Source organism: Carcharhinus amblyrhynchos, chromosome 20 (genome assembly GCF_965287045.1).
Source record: "Carcharhinus amblyrhynchos chromosome 20, sCarAmb.v2.hapA, whole genome shotgun sequence".
In the NCBI taxonomy this organism is placed as follows: Eukaryota; Metazoa; Chordata; class Chondrichthyes; order Carcharhiniformes; family Carcharhinidae; genus Carcharhinus; species Carcharhinus amblyrhynchos.
Window position 1 is genome coordinate 14,981,247 of NC_137343.1, and position 16,096 is coordinate 14,997,342.

At 42.6% G+C, this 16,096-nt stretch overlaps 1 protein-coding gene across 1 annotated transcript in view; it reads left to right on the top strand.

The window, feature by feature from the left end:
* The first annotated feature begins 498 nt into the window (after positions 1–498).
* The window catches only part of ptpn11a (protein tyrosine phosphatase non-receptor type 11a), a 67,208-nt gene continuing 51,610 nt past the window's right edge, over positions 499–16,096 (top strand). The window contains exons 1-3 of the mRNA XM_080208130.1: positions 499–744; positions 7,197–7,319; positions 15,893–16,087. Of these exons, the coding sequence (XP_080064256.1) occupies positions 731–744; positions 7,197–7,319; positions 15,893–16,087 (332 nt within the window). The 5' untranslated portion in view covers positions 499–730. The remainder of the gene's footprint in view (positions 745–7,196; positions 7,320–15,892; positions 16,088–16,096) is intronic.

The window sequence follows — 16,096 nt, forward strand, 5'->3', positions numbered from 1 at the left end:
TGTGACCTCTCCTTAAGTTATTTAAAGCTGCTACTTAGTCTCACTTCCTTGTGCCTTTTCCATGTCCTCTATATTTGTGATTTTACCACCATTCTTTAAAAGTTACTATCGATGCTGCTGTCATGAATGAATTCCCTGTCAGAGACAATGTGCTAACCCTCTGGTGGTCTCCCACTTTTGTGGTGGTAACGGTAATATTGAGTTTCCAATCCGTTAAAACCGTGAGGATAGTTTCTCTGGATTTATTCGAATCAATTCTCTGTCAGACTTCCTCTTAACCTTCTTAATTCTGACTTAGAGTGAAAGTACCTTGATGTTATTTGGGTGCTTATTGCTACTTGGTCACTGCACCTGCGCTTGTGAAGAGGGAGAGCGGCGATGACGTCTCTACGCGCGCGCTCGGGTGGCGATGACGCAGATTTTCCGCGCCGCGGCTGGGGACTCGGGCGCCGATGACATACATTTGCCGCGCCGCTAGCAGGGGGGGAGGGTCGAGAGGCTGTGACGTCTTTCCCCCCGCGCCGCAGCTCTGCGGTTGGTCTTTAGTTCCCCAGCCGGAGGGAAGCGCTGGGCGGCAGCGGTCTGAGCTCCAAGTCCGGCTCTCCGGAGCAGGAGCGATTGATTGAGAAACGGCCCTCAGAACGTCTCCCCCCACCGCCCCCCCGCTGGCGGAGGCAGAGAGCGACCGGAGGCCGGTGCGGGAGGGAGTGCCCTCCGTCTGTCCGTCACCATGACATCCCGAAGGTAGGAAGGGGAAGGAGGGAGAGGGAGGCCGCAGCGCTCTTGGGGAATCGCGGGGAGGGAGGTAGAGGTACCCCTACCCCTTTCTCCTCGAGAGGGTGCACTGACACTCGGCGATAACCTGGGCTTGGGCAGCCAAAGGCAGGGAGGGAAATATCACTCATGGACTGTGGCCAGGTAGTGAGCAGAGACAGCAATAGGAATGCAGCATCTGGGCACAAGCCTTCACTGACTCCAGTTATAATCTACCTGGAGATACAAATTGTCTGTCTAAGACAGGTATACAGTGCAGAATACAGGCACCCGACACTTGGTGAATGTACAAGATATACACCCAGAACAGTAAACCTAAGGGTGGGTGATCATGTCACAACAACTAAGCAGCTGGAATTGCTGATATGGAAATTTTATTTTGTCGTTATGGTGTTTTAAAGTAAATACTTTTCTTAAAGGCTAGAGAGAATCCAATGTTTTTCTGATATTCAGAAGTGAAAAGAGATGTGAATTAGAGGAAATATACTTGTTTGATTGATAGTGGGGAGTGCTGTGAAAACGAACTGGGGTACGTTTTGTTCCAGAGCTTGACGTTCACTAAGTTGAGGAGGAAGGTTATTAGCAGTTCATAAAACTTCCTCATACCAACCATGTGATCAGATAAAAGTCAGAACACTGACAGATGTGGATTTATATGGCAAATTGAATTGAATGTGATTAATGTGAAATTGTACTTGATAAAGGGAATTGTGTGTTAAAGTTGACATGTAAACTTCAGGGCTAATGGATTTTAAGACAATGATTTTTAGATGTGAATTTCAAAATTCACATGAATGTATCCAATCACGCTGTATACTTTGGATTCTGGTCAAGGCTGGGCAGGTAATGTCTAGTTATTCTGAAAACAGGTGCCTCATTTTCAGATCCCTAGTTAGTTCACTATGTGAAGATTTTGGCCAAGGACATTGATTAACTGAATGGATTGTAGGGAAAAGGAAGTTAAATAACTTCAGGGTTTAATTAAAAGATGAAATGAACACATATAGTTTAATCTAAGACTAGAAAACAACATTTGAAAGTTAACAAGGCATTCATGAGTCCAGTGGTTTAAAGGAGACTCCTTACTTCCTGTGCCCCAGTCAGCTAATAGGTCTGCACTGTAAACTGCAATTGGAAGCCATGGTTGCTGTGTCACCTGAATTCCTTCAGTATCAGAATGGATAAAGATTTGAACATGTAGAGTTATTGGAACAAGGAGAGATAAGAATAATTGGGCACTTTATAGAAGGCATAAACCTCAGGCCATAGGAATGTTCTTTGAGGTGTGGCCTTGAGTAAAATCCGCTGTCCATTCAACTCTTGGATATTTTGCTCCATTGCTTAAGGCAACAGGATGAACTTTCAGATTTTACTTCTTGGAAATATTGCCTGTGGTTAAAGTGAACTGGCACAGGAACTTCAATTGGGCAGGGCCTTGACAGCACAATGCTTGTGGAAGTGGAAGTGGTGGGTTGATTCAGCGCTTTGCACTTGCAAAGCAGACCCACTTATTTTCATTGAGTTCTGATACCCAGACAGTGTAGGCAAAGAAGAAGACAACAGTGAAAGGAAATGACACGGCATGTAGAAAAACATGACTGAGCAAATGCAACATTCAGATGTTATTGTTAAGGGACTGCAGTCAGCAGATCCTGCTGAAGGCGAGAGGACTAACGGGATGATGACTGCGTGATGTTGTAATGAGGGAAGAGACACTACACTGAGTGGAAAGAGATAGTGGCGTAGTGGTATTGTTGCTGGACTAATAATCCAGAGACCATGGGTACTGCTCTTGAGACCCAGATTCAAATCCCACCATGGCAGATGATGAAATTTGAGGAACATGGAAATTAGGAGCAGAAGTTGGTAAATTCAGCCCTTTGAGCCTGCTCCACCATTCAATTAGATCATGGCTGGTCTTTCCCCAGTCTCAAATTCACCTCCCCATAGTCCCTTATCCCTTTTTTATTAGAAATATATCTATCTCTTTGAAACCATTCAACAATTCAGACTCCACTCTATGGGGCAGTGAGTTCAACAAATTCACCACCCTCTGCGAGTAGTTCCTCCTCATCTCAGTTTTAAAGCTACCGCCTCTAAATTTATATGTGCCCTCCAGTTCTAGATTGCCCCACAAGGGGAAACATTTAGTCTACATTTACTTTATCAATCCCTTAAAAAAAATTTTATATCGCAATCAGATCCCCTCTCATCCTTCTGAACTTCAGTGAGTAGAAGCCCAAACTGTTTAATTTCTCCTCACAAATTAACCTTTTCATCTCCAGAATTAATCTGGTGAAGATCCTCTGAATTGTCTCCAAAGCCACCACACCCTTCCTCAAATAAGGAGACCAAAACAGGACACAACAGTCCAGATCTGGTCTCACCAACACGCTACACAATTGCAACAACACTTCTCTACTTTTATACTCCAGTCCCTTTGTAATAAATGTCAACATCCCATTTGCCTATTTTGTTACATGCTGTACCTGCATACTGATTAATGATGACTATGAAATCATAGTTGGTTGTTGTAAAAACTCATCTGGCTAACTTATATCCTTTAGGGCAGGAAATCTGTCATCCTTACCTGGTTTGGTCTACACATGACTCCAAATCCATAGCAATATCCTCAAGGATGGGCAATAAATGCTTTCCTAGCCAGCGATGCCCACATCCCATGAACGAAAAGAAATTATAGCGTATAAGCAAAATAACTTACATAAAGCACTTTTAATGTAAGTGCCTTGCCCTTGAGGCAAATAAATTTGCCTCCTTACCTGATCTGGCTGAGCATGCCACTCAGTTCAAGGGAAAGTAGTGATGGGCAACAAATACTGGCCCAGCCAATAATGCCCACATCCCATGAAAGAATAAAGAAAATAAATAGTAAAGTTTCCCAAGAAAATATTACAGTAGATGACCAAACATTTGGCCAAAGAGGTTGGAAAAAAGAGACAAAGATTTGGTATGGGAATATAAGAACTTAGTCCTTTGGCTACTGGAACCACAACCATCAACAATGGAATGTTAAAATCGGGGCTGTCAAAAGGCCAGAGTTGGAGAAGCACACTAATGTCAGAGGATTGTAAAGATTACAGACATCGGGAGGAGAAGGGCCATCGTATGTCAGAGAGCACAGAGGTGATGAATGAGTTGGATTTGGAAATGGGCAGAAGAGTTTTGGATGATGTCATGTTTACAGAGGGTAGAATACAGGGAGCCAGCCATTCGTGTGCTGAACAGTCCAGTTTACAGGCAATAAATGTACAGTTGAGAGATTCAGCAGCAGTTGAACTGGAGTTGAAGTAGAGCTGGGCAAACTAATGGAAATGAGCAGTGTTAGTAATCATGTGGATACATGGTCACAAGCACATCATCGGGTAAAATACAGTATCAAGGTTGAATACAGTCTGGTACAGCCTCAGACAACTGTCAGGGAGAGGTGGGGTCAGTAGCTAGAATGTGGACATTGTGGCAGCCATCAAAGATAATGGTTTTGGTCTTTCCAGTCTTTAATTAGAGAAAATTTCTCTTCAAACCTTGTTGAAGGTTACAAACATGTTGAGAAGAGGAGGAGGGACAGTTTACCTTTGTTACAGTCACACTGGATGTCATTCGGGACTTTGATAAGAGGCGTTTTGGTACTGTGGCAAGGCTGGGAAGCTAACCAGAAGGATTCAGATGTGGAGTTCCAGAAAAGATGGCTATGTTTGGGAGGTGACAACACATTCAAGGACTTTGGAGAGAGGAGAGATGTTGAAGCAGCACAAGGGTTGGGTTTTTTGAGTGGAAGACAGTACGTGAGAGAGAATTTTTAATAATATCCACTAACATGGGCTGGAAAGGGTAACTGGGTGATTAGCCATTTCAGTGGAATAGGGTTGAGGAAGGGGGAGAAGGGGAGAGGGGCTGCTGGTGGCAAAGGGTCATGGATAAGATGAGCTTGGAGAGGATGGGAGAGGAGATGTGGAAAATAACTTGCTAAAAGATGCTTGGGTGGGTTAGGTACCTTAAATAATATTTAATTCATTGGGTTTTGGCAGAGGGTGGGAGGCAAATGCTGATTGGTTGGTCTCATTCATGGTGACAAAGATTCCATGGTAATCTTGCACTTTTTGGAAAGTGAGGATAGGGGAGGCAGGGAGTTGCAAGTTGGTAGTTTCCAGTAGAGAAGAGAAGCTGGATTATTTTTGTATTCCAGGTGACCCTGGAACAGTGAGCTTTTAGCAGGCAAGAGCAGGACCTTGTACATTGGAATCCAAGCAGAGCTGGCAATGAATGGCTGCACCAGTTCTGCCATACCCACTCATGGTATCCATGCCTTGGACTTGAAGGGAGCTGCAAGCATACTTTGGGACATCAAAGGTGAGGGTATCATTGAGCAAATTTGTAGATGTAAAAGTGAAATGGTAAATAGAAGGCCAAATACCACTGGGATAAAAAGACAGCAGCACTGCTGAACAGAAACGGCACTCTACACCAGCATCCCCCACGATGATGGCATTGTGCAACTGCCTCAGTACTCAACGCCAATAACTGCCAGTTTCCAAATGCAATTTTACAACTCATCCACTTTATCCTGGACCACAGTGTCTTCACCTTCAACCAGTTCTTCATCCAGGTACACAGAACAGCCATGGAGACCAAATTCGCACCTCAATATGCCAACATCTTCATGCACAGGTTCGAACAAGACTTCTTCACCACGCAGGACCTTCAACCGATGCTATACACTAAGACACACCCATGACATTTTCTTCCTTTGGCCTCATGGTGAACAGTCACTGAAACAACTATATGATGACACCAACAAGTTCTATCCCACCATCAGATTCACTGTGGACTACTCTCAGGAATTGGTTGCATCCTTGGAGACACACATCTTCATTAAGACAGTCACCTCAGCACCTCACTGTACCGCAAGCCCACGGATAACCTCATGATGCTCCGCTTCCCCAGTTTCCACCTTAAACACATTAATGAAGCCATCCCCTACGGACAAGCCCTCCGTATACACAGCATCTGCTCAGATGAGGAGGACTGCAACAGACACCTCCAGACACTGAAAGATGCGCTCAAGAACAGGATATGACGATCGACTCATCGATCGACAGTTCTGACGCGCCACAGCCAAAAACCGCACCAACCTTTCGGAAGATAAACATGGGACACGGTGGACAGAGTACTCTCATCCAGTACTTCCCCGGAGCGGAGAGACTACGACACCGTCTCCAGAGCCTTCAACATGTCATTGATGAAGACGGACATCTCACCAAGACCATCCCCACAACCCCAATTCTTGCCTTCAAACAACTGCACAACCTCAAACAGACCATTGTCCACAGCAAACTACCCAGCTTTCAGGAGAACAGTGACCACGGCACCACACACCCCTGCCACAGCAGCCTCTGCAAGACACGCTGGATCTTTGACACAGATGCCATCATCTCACATGAGAACTACAGAGCGAGGAGATGAGCAAGTTGTGCATTGATGCCTCAGTGGCCAGTTTCATGTTTAACAATATTCATTTTCAAGGAGGGGGAGCATTACACCAAGCACTTCCAGGAGCAGTGATGGCATTTCAGCTTCCTTATCCAGGGATATTGAGGCCCATTTTATCTGCACTAACGCAGCTAAAATTAGAAAACTTTGCACCTCCTGTTGACAGATCAAATCTGCAGATATCAAAAGAGAAAATGCTGGAAAATCTCAGCGGTCCTGGCAGCATCTGTAAGGAGGGAAAAGAGCTGACTTTTCGAGTCCCAATGACCCTTTGACAAAGATTCCAGCATCCGCAGTAATTTGCTTTTATCCAGGGACCTGCAGGTGTATATTCAGTTCTGGTCTGAATAAATTCATTGGACCATTGGGGTTCCTATCAAGATTTGGTACAGCCCTTAAAACATTAACGGAGGGGAACTGGTGCTCACTACAGAAAATGATTCAAATTAGGTGTGGTGTGGGTATTTAACATTATTGAAAAGATATAGGTTAATGTGGATGTTAGCAGTTTATTTACCCTCAACCATGATAGGAGCAGTAGCCAGCGTAACTATAAGATTGCTCAAGCAAGACTAAAGATATTTTCTCTTTTTAAAATAAATCAAAAACATGTTTGTTTTTTGTGAAGAGGTAATTGGTTGGAAAATGTGATTGAAGATGATTATAGGAATATACAAGATCCATTTGGGTAATATGATCAGTCGGTGATAATGGTTGTGGTGTTAGATAATCTAACAGTGCCATTTCCACTGCATTATCTGTGTAATGTGAGACCAGTCCGGAGGAAGAGAACAAGTGCTGGTATATATGAAAATTTCTTCAATTACTAGCTTGATTAGAGCTAGCTGTACAGTGCAACACATTTAAAAAGATAGAAACAGTTTCAAAGTTTCCATTTTGTTTCTTTTTCCCAGGTGGTTTCACCCCAATATCACTGGAGTGGAGGCAGAGAACTTGCTTCTAACCAGAGGGGTGGACGGAAGTTTCTTGGCACGACCGAGTAAGAGCAATCCTGGTGACTTCACGCTTTCAGTGAGGTAAGAGGAAAGTTACTGGTGTACAAAACCGAACCTGTGGCAATGGTGGGGTGGCCCTGATATTGCATAAAATTGACCTTGCTGCACCAAGAGATTTTTCTTAGTTGGAATATGTTTTCAGAATGTTTCTAAATACTGGTTGCAGAGAAAGAAAGTTTGCACCTCAGTAATCAACATTTAAGTCATTCAGCTACTCATTCAGTGTTCCACCATTTTTGTTGTAGCAGAAACAAGATGCGGAACAAAACCCTGAAGCTTATTATTCACCTGATTTGTACCACATATTACCCTTAAATAGGGAGCTTAGGTAGTTAGCCTGCTAATTGGCAAAGGCCACTGTCAGTGAATGCACATCCAGTTGTATGAGTATTCCTGAAGAGATGCAAAAAAAGCACTTCAGTGGTGTCAAATGAGCATATGATCTTGGCCATCAAAGGGATTATGGTTACAGCAGAGTAGTAGTTCAGGGTGAACAACTTGGAGCTTGAGAACTTAAATCTCACTGTGAAATTCAGTTTGATAAATCTTGTTATTTGTAGCTACCCGCAAGAAAAATAACAGTGAAAGCTGGTATGTGTGTGCAGGGTGCAGTGAAGGAAAACATGCCTCGTCTGTCCTATCTGTGGCTTTAGCCTCCTCTGCAGAGTCATAGCAGGCTTTAGTTCTATTAAAAAACTCTCTAAAGCAACTGGAAGGGTTTAAACTAATATGGCAGGGGCGTGGGAACCATTGCAAGGATTCAAAGCAGGGGGAATTAAAAAGAGGAGGAAGAGACAGTAAGGAGAATAAAATGGACAGAGAAATCAAGGGTCAGAAAAAGACCGAGTTTAAAAAAAAAAGTAGGAGAGGGAAAAGAATGTTAAGAGCTCACAAAGGTTTTGTAGTTGAATGCTAGGAGCACTCAAAACAAAATGATTACACAGATGCAAAGGGGTATGATGGATTTGGCATTACAGAGATGTGGCTCCATGTTGAGCAAGAACTAAACATTAAGGACAGTAGTTAGAAACGACAGATGGAAAGGAAAAGGAGCTGCATTGTTGATTTAAAGATGATATTGATACAATATTGAGGAAACATATTAGCATAGATGATGTGGAATCTATGTGGGTTGAGTTAAGAATCAAGGGGCAAAAACATTGGGGGTTATATATTATTACTTGTATAATGTATTTTAATGATTTGAAAGAGGAACTGACTATACTTTTTCTAAATTTGCAGATGATACAAAGTTGGATGGGAGGGTGAGCTGTGAGGAGGATTTAGAGATGCTTCATTGTGATTTGCACAGACTGCGTGTGTGGCAATGATATGGAGATGCCGGCATTGGACTGGGGTAAACACAGTAAGAAGTCTCTCAACACCAGGTTAAAGTCCAACAGGTTTATTTGGTAGTACAAGCCACTAGCTTCTGGAGCGTTGCTCCTTCATCAAATAAGTGAGAGTTGTGTTCACAAACAAGGCATAGAAAGACACTCAATATGTGCAATCTTCTTGACATCTTTATATGCCCTGTTTGTGAACAGAACTCCTGCTTACCTGATAAAGGAGCAGCGCTCCAAAAGCTAGTGGCTTGTGCCACCAAATAAACCTGTTGGACTTTAACCTGGTGTTGTGAGACTTCTTACTGTGTAGGAATGTACATGGCAGATGCAGTATAATGTGGATAAATGTAAGGTTATCCATTTTAGTAGCAATAATAGGAAGACAGATTATTACTTGGGTGTAAATTGAGAGAGGTATATAATAGACCTTGGAGTCCTCGGGCATCAGTCGCTGAAAGTAAGCGTGCAGGTACAGCAGGTAGTAAAGAAGGCAAATGGTACATTGGACTTCATAGAGAGAAGATTTGCATAAGGGATGTTTTGCTGCAATTGTATAGGGCATTGGTGAGGCCACACCTGGATTGTTGTTTTGGTGTCCTCATCTGAGGAAGGATGCTCTTGCTATAGAGGGAGTCCAGCAAAGGACAGGCTGATTCCAGGTCTGTCATCTGAGGAGAGATTAAGCCAGTTAGGATTATATTCACTGGAGTTTATTAGAGTGAGAGGGGATCTCATGGAAACTTGTAAAATTCTAATTAGGTTAGTCAGGGTAGATCCAGAAAAGATATTCCCAATGATGGTGGAGTCCAGAACTAGGAGTCATGGTTTGAGGATAAGAGGTAAACCTTTTACAACTGAGATGAGTAATTGTTTTCACCCAGAGGGTGGTGAATGTGTGGAATTCACTACCACAGAAAGTAGTTGAGGCCAAAGTATTACCTAATTTCTTCTTGAAATCAGACATAGCTCTTGGGACAAAAAGGATCAAGGGATATGGTGGGAAGGGGGAAATCGGGTTGTTGAATTTGATGATTAGCCAAGATCAAAATGAATGACGGGACAGGCTTGAAGGGCCAAATGGCTTCCAGAAACTCCTTCTAGTTTCTATTTTTCTACGTAAAGTGTGGTCTTTCCAATGGTGTGAATATATTTTATATACTTTGTAGAGCATGTACGCACAGGCAGAGCTATTCTCCAAAATAAAGGACTTTGACACATCTGAAATGGTTTGTGTACTTACACACATATTGCATTTTTAAAAGAAATTAGCACAGACATTGCACAAATGCACAACCACAGCTGCACAACTTTAAAGTGCAGTTAATGGTATTATGTAGAGAAATGTGACAATAGCTTATGCAAAGTAAGATTCTCCAAACCACATATATCCAGTTAATGTTTTGATGTTAGTTGAGGGTGAATGTTTTTCAGGGTACAGGAAGAACATCTTCATTTTGCAATTGTCCCATAGGATTTTTGACATCCATTTAAGCAGGCAGGTGAAATCTTGGTGTCTCATCCAAAGGACAATACTGCCAACAATGTAGCATCCCTCGGTACTAATGTGCTAAAGATGTGGGTTACTGTAATGGGGTGTGAGCACTTGGCTTTCAGCCTGAGGCGAAAGTGTATCACTGAACTAAGCTGGCACTGACCCTGGCAAGGGCTCTGAAATCGTCACTCAATAATAACATTTAGTTCGAAACATAGTCTTGCACAAGAACAGCCATTAATCCATGCATCAGGCGTTGGGTTAGTTCTCTCCTACCCATTCAGCCTCTTCCCCTTTTCAGTTTTCTCAGTTTATCATTGATCTTCTGAAGCTGGCGGTCTTCGCTGAATTTTGGCTACATTGAGAAGCAGCTTTTCTAAGAGGCTATTTATTGTCTATCTAAATAAGTAAGTTCCTTTACCATACAGAGCAATGTAACACAGCCTTATTCTGTCCTTGCATCTATGCAGATGTGTGAATTATTGATTTCAAGCTGGAACCCTAACAGTTTTAACTTAGTTTCTTATCCCAGAGGAGTGACTATTCTTTTCCTTTTGTTGAGACTGTACCTTGTTTTACCTCATCTCATTCCCTTCCAACTTTGGTTGTCCCATGTCATGCATGCCTTTTCCAAGTTTCTCAATTTTTAAATATTGGAAAATCATCTCCTAAATTAAAGTATTGCAGCACCATCACCACTGCTGCCTGGCTGAAATTCATGTTACATATTCAATGTTACATATTCAATATTACATATTGACTGAGAACAATAATTCGATTGAGGATTCTGTTTCTAAACTGGCAGTAGCCTTTTATATCGCGTGGCTCTACTTAATTCTGCTATAGTTGTTTATAATCTGTTGCATTTTCTAATCCTGTGTGGTCAAATTATACTCAAACTCCATTTTCAAATTTGCTGATGCCACTACCGTAGAGGGCTGGAACTCAAACAGTAACAAGGCAGAGTACAGGAAAGCGATAGAGAATCTGGTGATTTGGTGCAACAACTATAATCTGTCCCTCAATGTCAGTAAAACGAAGAAGATAGTCATTGACTTCAGGAAACATAGTGGGGACATCCTCTGTCTTCTTCAACGGTGATGAAGTGGAAATGGCAGAGAGCTTCAAGCTTCTACATGCTCAGATCACCAACAATCTGTCCTGTTCCCACCACACTGATGCTTTAGTTAAGAAAGCACACCAACACCTCCACTTTCTCAGGAGCTAAGGAAATTCGACATGTCCACTGCGATTCTCACCAAGTTTACAGATGCACCACAGAGAGCATTCTTTCTGGATTATCATAACTTGGTATAGCTCCTCCTTTTGACCAAGACTGCAAGAAACTATGAACGTTTGAACATAGCCCAGTCCATCACACAAACCAGCCTCCCATCCATTGACTCCATCTACACTTTCCGCTGCCTCAAAAAAGCAGACAGCATACTCGTGGACCCCATCCACCCCAGGCATATTCTCTTCCGCTTTCTTCAGTCAGGAAAAAAATACAAAAGTTTGTTCTTGAGTCGTTTTACCGACTCAAGAACAGCTTCTTCCCTGCTGCCATCAGACTTTTGAATGGACCTATTATATATTAAGCTGATTTTTCTCTTCGCCTTATCTGTAACTGCAACTCTATTCTGCACCCTTTCCTTCTCCCATATGTGGTTTTTGCCTGTATAGCACACAATAAATAATACTTTTCACTATATCCAATACATGTGACAATAAATCAAATCAACCCTTTCCATCTCATTAAAATTTCTGACTGTATTTTGAAAGGGGTACGGGAATGATACATCTCTATTTAGGGTCATGTGGAAATCTTCGGTAAGTTCCTTTTTTTTGCACCCTCTTGAGGCTGATTTTCCACTATGTAATATTCATTACAAGAAAGAAATGTGGATTAATCCATACAACCAGGAGTTAACTATTTAGCCCCACAAGTCTGTTCTGCCATTCAATGGGATGATGTCTGATCTGATGCGTAACTCTCTATCCCACATCCCTTAACACCTTTGATAAATTTTTGTTAACCCAATTCAGATCTAAAGTTAGCAATTAGTTTAGCATCAGTGTCCATTTACAGAGGGAGTTAAACATCTCCTTCTCTTTATGTGGAAGTATTTCCCAATTTCAATCCTCAAAGGTCTGGTTCTAGTTCTTAGCCCCCTAGCCCTAGACTTACCAGCCAAAGAAACTGGTTTCTCTCAAACTACCCTGTGTGCTTTCCTGACTATCTTCAATCCTCAATCAAATTTCTCCTTAACCATCTCAATTCTAGAGAATACAACCTTCGTTTGTGTGATCACTTGATTTTTTTTATCACATGTACCAATCTATCTTTGTATTCTAGTTTTTGGTGTCCAGTATCACTCTGGTAAATCTACTGTGCAGTCCCAGAAAGGACAATACATCTTTCTGAAGGAGTAGTGTCCAGAATTATTTCATATTCTGGGTGTGGTCTGAGTAGGGGTTTGTGTAGCTGAAGACAGAACTTCTATTCTTGCATATTCTAGTCCTTGAGATATAAGAGGCAACATTCCATTAAAATGTTTGAATATTTTCTGTACCTGCTCAATATCACAAGAGACTAAGTTGTTTAGAACTGAAGTGAGGAGAAATTTCTTCATCGGGTGGTGAATGTGTAGAATTCACTATCACAGAATATAGTTGAGGCCAAAACCTTGTCTGATTTCAAGAAGAAATTAGATATAGCTCTTGTGGCTAAAGGGATCAAGAGATATTGAGGGTTTTATGCACCTCTCCTATTTCTAGCTTTTCACCATTCAGAAAATACTCCATTCAATCCTTTTCAGTTCCAAATTGGGTGACCTCAATTTTGCCTGTATTGAACTGCATGCACTACAGGCTTGCCCACCTCATTCTATTTGCTTCTATCTGTACTACTTACAATTCAAGAAAGACTTGTAGACAACGTCATCTGTTTTTGTCTTCCACACATTTGGATATGAGAGTTTCTATCCCAGAACTAGCCCCTTGGGGCAATCCCTCAGGATCGAGGATTACTCGCTTGCACTCTGGTTTGTTGGCTTCAGAGATGACCAGTAAATCTGATTTGCAACTCTGCCACATGAGGTAGTTGGTGCTTGGATGGTTGGGCAGAAGGGTTATTTGGGGGTTTGTCTGTTCTTTCCGGCACCTCAACTTCATCTCTGCACATTCCTGGTGAAATCTCTGTTGGCTGCCTTCCCAAGTGAAACTTCTCCATTTTGGTTAGTCTCAAGGCAGGGATTTCCAAGAGTAGCACTGGCATGTGTGCCCCCCGTTCAGGAACACTTTGAGGATATTCCTGAAGCATTCTGCTCTCCTGGGACCAAGTTCTGAGAAGCACAGCTGTTTCAGGGTTTGGTGTCAGGTTTAGAAACAAGTTTATTTATTAGTGTCACAAGTAGGGCAGCACTAGCACAGTGGTTAACACTGCTGCGTCTCAGCACCAGGAACCTGGATTTGATTCCCGGCTTGGGTCACTGTCTGTGTGGATTCTGCACGTTCTCCGCGTCAGTTCCCTCCCACATTCCAAAGCTTTGTGGGTTAAGTTAGGATAAGGCTAAATTGCCCCTTAGTTTCAGGGAGATTAACAGGGTAAATATGTGGGGTTATGGGGATAGGGCCTCAGCTGTTGGTGCAGGCTCAACTGAGCGGCTGCCTCTTGCACTGTAGGGATTCTGTGACTTTCCATTAACACTGCAAGTTACTGTGAAAATCCTCTAGTCGCCACACTCCAGTGCCTATTTGGGTACACTGAGGGAGAATTAGCATGGCCAATGCACCTTACCAGCATGTCTTTTGAATGTGAAGAAAACTGGAGCACCTGGAGGTAACCCATGCAAGCACAGGGAGAACGTGCAGACTCCTCACAGTAACCCAAGCCAGGAATCGAACTGTGAGGCAGCAGTGCTAACCACTTTGCCACCCTCCCAGCGGATCTGGTTTTGAGTGATTTAGCACCTTGATGCTGGGCATGCTTGCGTGGAAAAGGATGCTGCTATTGGACTGCTTTCCTTGCCACCAGATTTGGAGGATCTTTCCAGTGCTTTGAGGTGCCTGCTATAGAGTATCCACATCTCAAACCTATAGCAAGGTGGAGGTCACTGCCTGTCACTGAGGCATTTACATATATGGAAAATGATTTGAGGGCTCAACGCAAATCCTTTTAGCACGTCACTAATCACGTTCTGCCAGCAAGAGAAGCTTTTCCACTTTAACTTTAGCTACCAGCTTCAACTTTAGTTACCAGCTTCTTGTGAGAGATTTTATCAAATGCCTTCTGGAAGTCCTTATAAATAATGTCCATAGACGTCCTCCTGTTCATTACTTTAGTTACCTATTCAAGAAATAAAAGCAGAATTCAATATGAAAAGCTGTACTTCAGAATATGTCCAGAAAAGCATATGTTGTTGTGGCCGGTTGATTTAGTTTATCTGCTCTATCTCAGTATGAAGGGATTGCAGAGATCTGTTTTGAATGAGATAGTAACTTGGGTGCTGGTTTTGGTTATGCATTCAGGAGAAATAGCAGACACACAGCCTTCTCCAACTTAACCTGCTTCACTGTAAAAGCACCAGGAAGAAGACCTGGAGTTACAGTATTCATGGGCAACTTACTTCCATTTTGATTTGATTTATTATTGTCACTTGTATTAGCATACAATGAAAAGTATAGTTTCTTGTGTGCTATACAAACAAAGCTTATTATTCATAGGAAAGGAAAGTAGAGAGTGCAGAATATAGTGTTACAGTCATAGCTAGAGTGTAGAGAAAGATCAACTTATTGCAAGGTAGGTCCATTCAAAAGTCTGACAGCAACAAGGAAGAAGCTGTTCTTGAGTCAGTTGGTACTTGACCTCAGACTTTTGTATCCTTTTCCCAATGGAAGAAGGCGGAAGAGAGAATGTCCGGGGTGTGTGGGGTCCTTAATTATGCTGGCTGCTTTGCTGAGGCAGTGGGAAGTGTAGACAATGGATGGGAGGCTGGTTTGCATGATGAATTGGGATACGTTCACAGCCTTTTATAGTTTCTTGCGGCTAGAGCTGAAACCTCTTATGTGGTGTTAGTGAGACAGAGGAGCCATGTAACCTGGCACAACTGTCCTGGGATGTCACTTTTTTGATATCCTTTCCTCTGAGACTTTTGCGGTCACTACCTGATGCGTCCTTGTAGCAATAAAACTGACGTGATCACATCGATGTTTCAGAACTCATTTACACAGACGTAAATGCCCATTATTGTAGCCACTGAATAGTAGTATTAGCAAAGAGTTTGAACAGGTTACTAACTCTTTAAACAGAAACATCGTTTGGCATCTTTAACAAAGCAAAACACCCCAGGGTGTTCAGTAGGAGTGTTACGGGAGCAAAGTTTGACACCCAAGGCACATGATGATATTAGGAGAGATAACCAAAAGCTTAGTCAAAGAAGCTGAGTTTTAAGGGACACTGTAACAGAGGGGAGAGAGGCAGATGGAGTGAGTTCCAGAGCTCAAAAGCCCAGAAAGCTGAAGACATGACCACCAGTGGCAGAGTTATTGGCCATGGGCAAGAGGTCAGTTTGAAAGAACCCAGAGATTTCAGAAGGTTCTGGGGCTGGAGCAGGTTCAGAGATAAAGATGGGTAAAGGCCACGCAGTAATTAAAACAAGGAAAACTTTGTGTTTTGAAGGGAGGGGAAAAGAAAATATATATTTTACATAAATGTCATTGTGACATGCTGTAATCCAGTTGTTTTGATCTCCTAGGCGAAATGGGGCTGTTACACACATCAAAATTCAGAATACAGGTGATTACTATGATTTATATGGAGGTGAGAAGTTTGCTACACTGGCTGAGTTGGTACAGTACTACATGGAGCACCATGGGCAGCTGAAGGAGAAGAATGGCGACGTTATTGAACTGAAGTATCCGCTGAACTGTGCTGACCCCACCTCCGAGAGGTAAGCCTG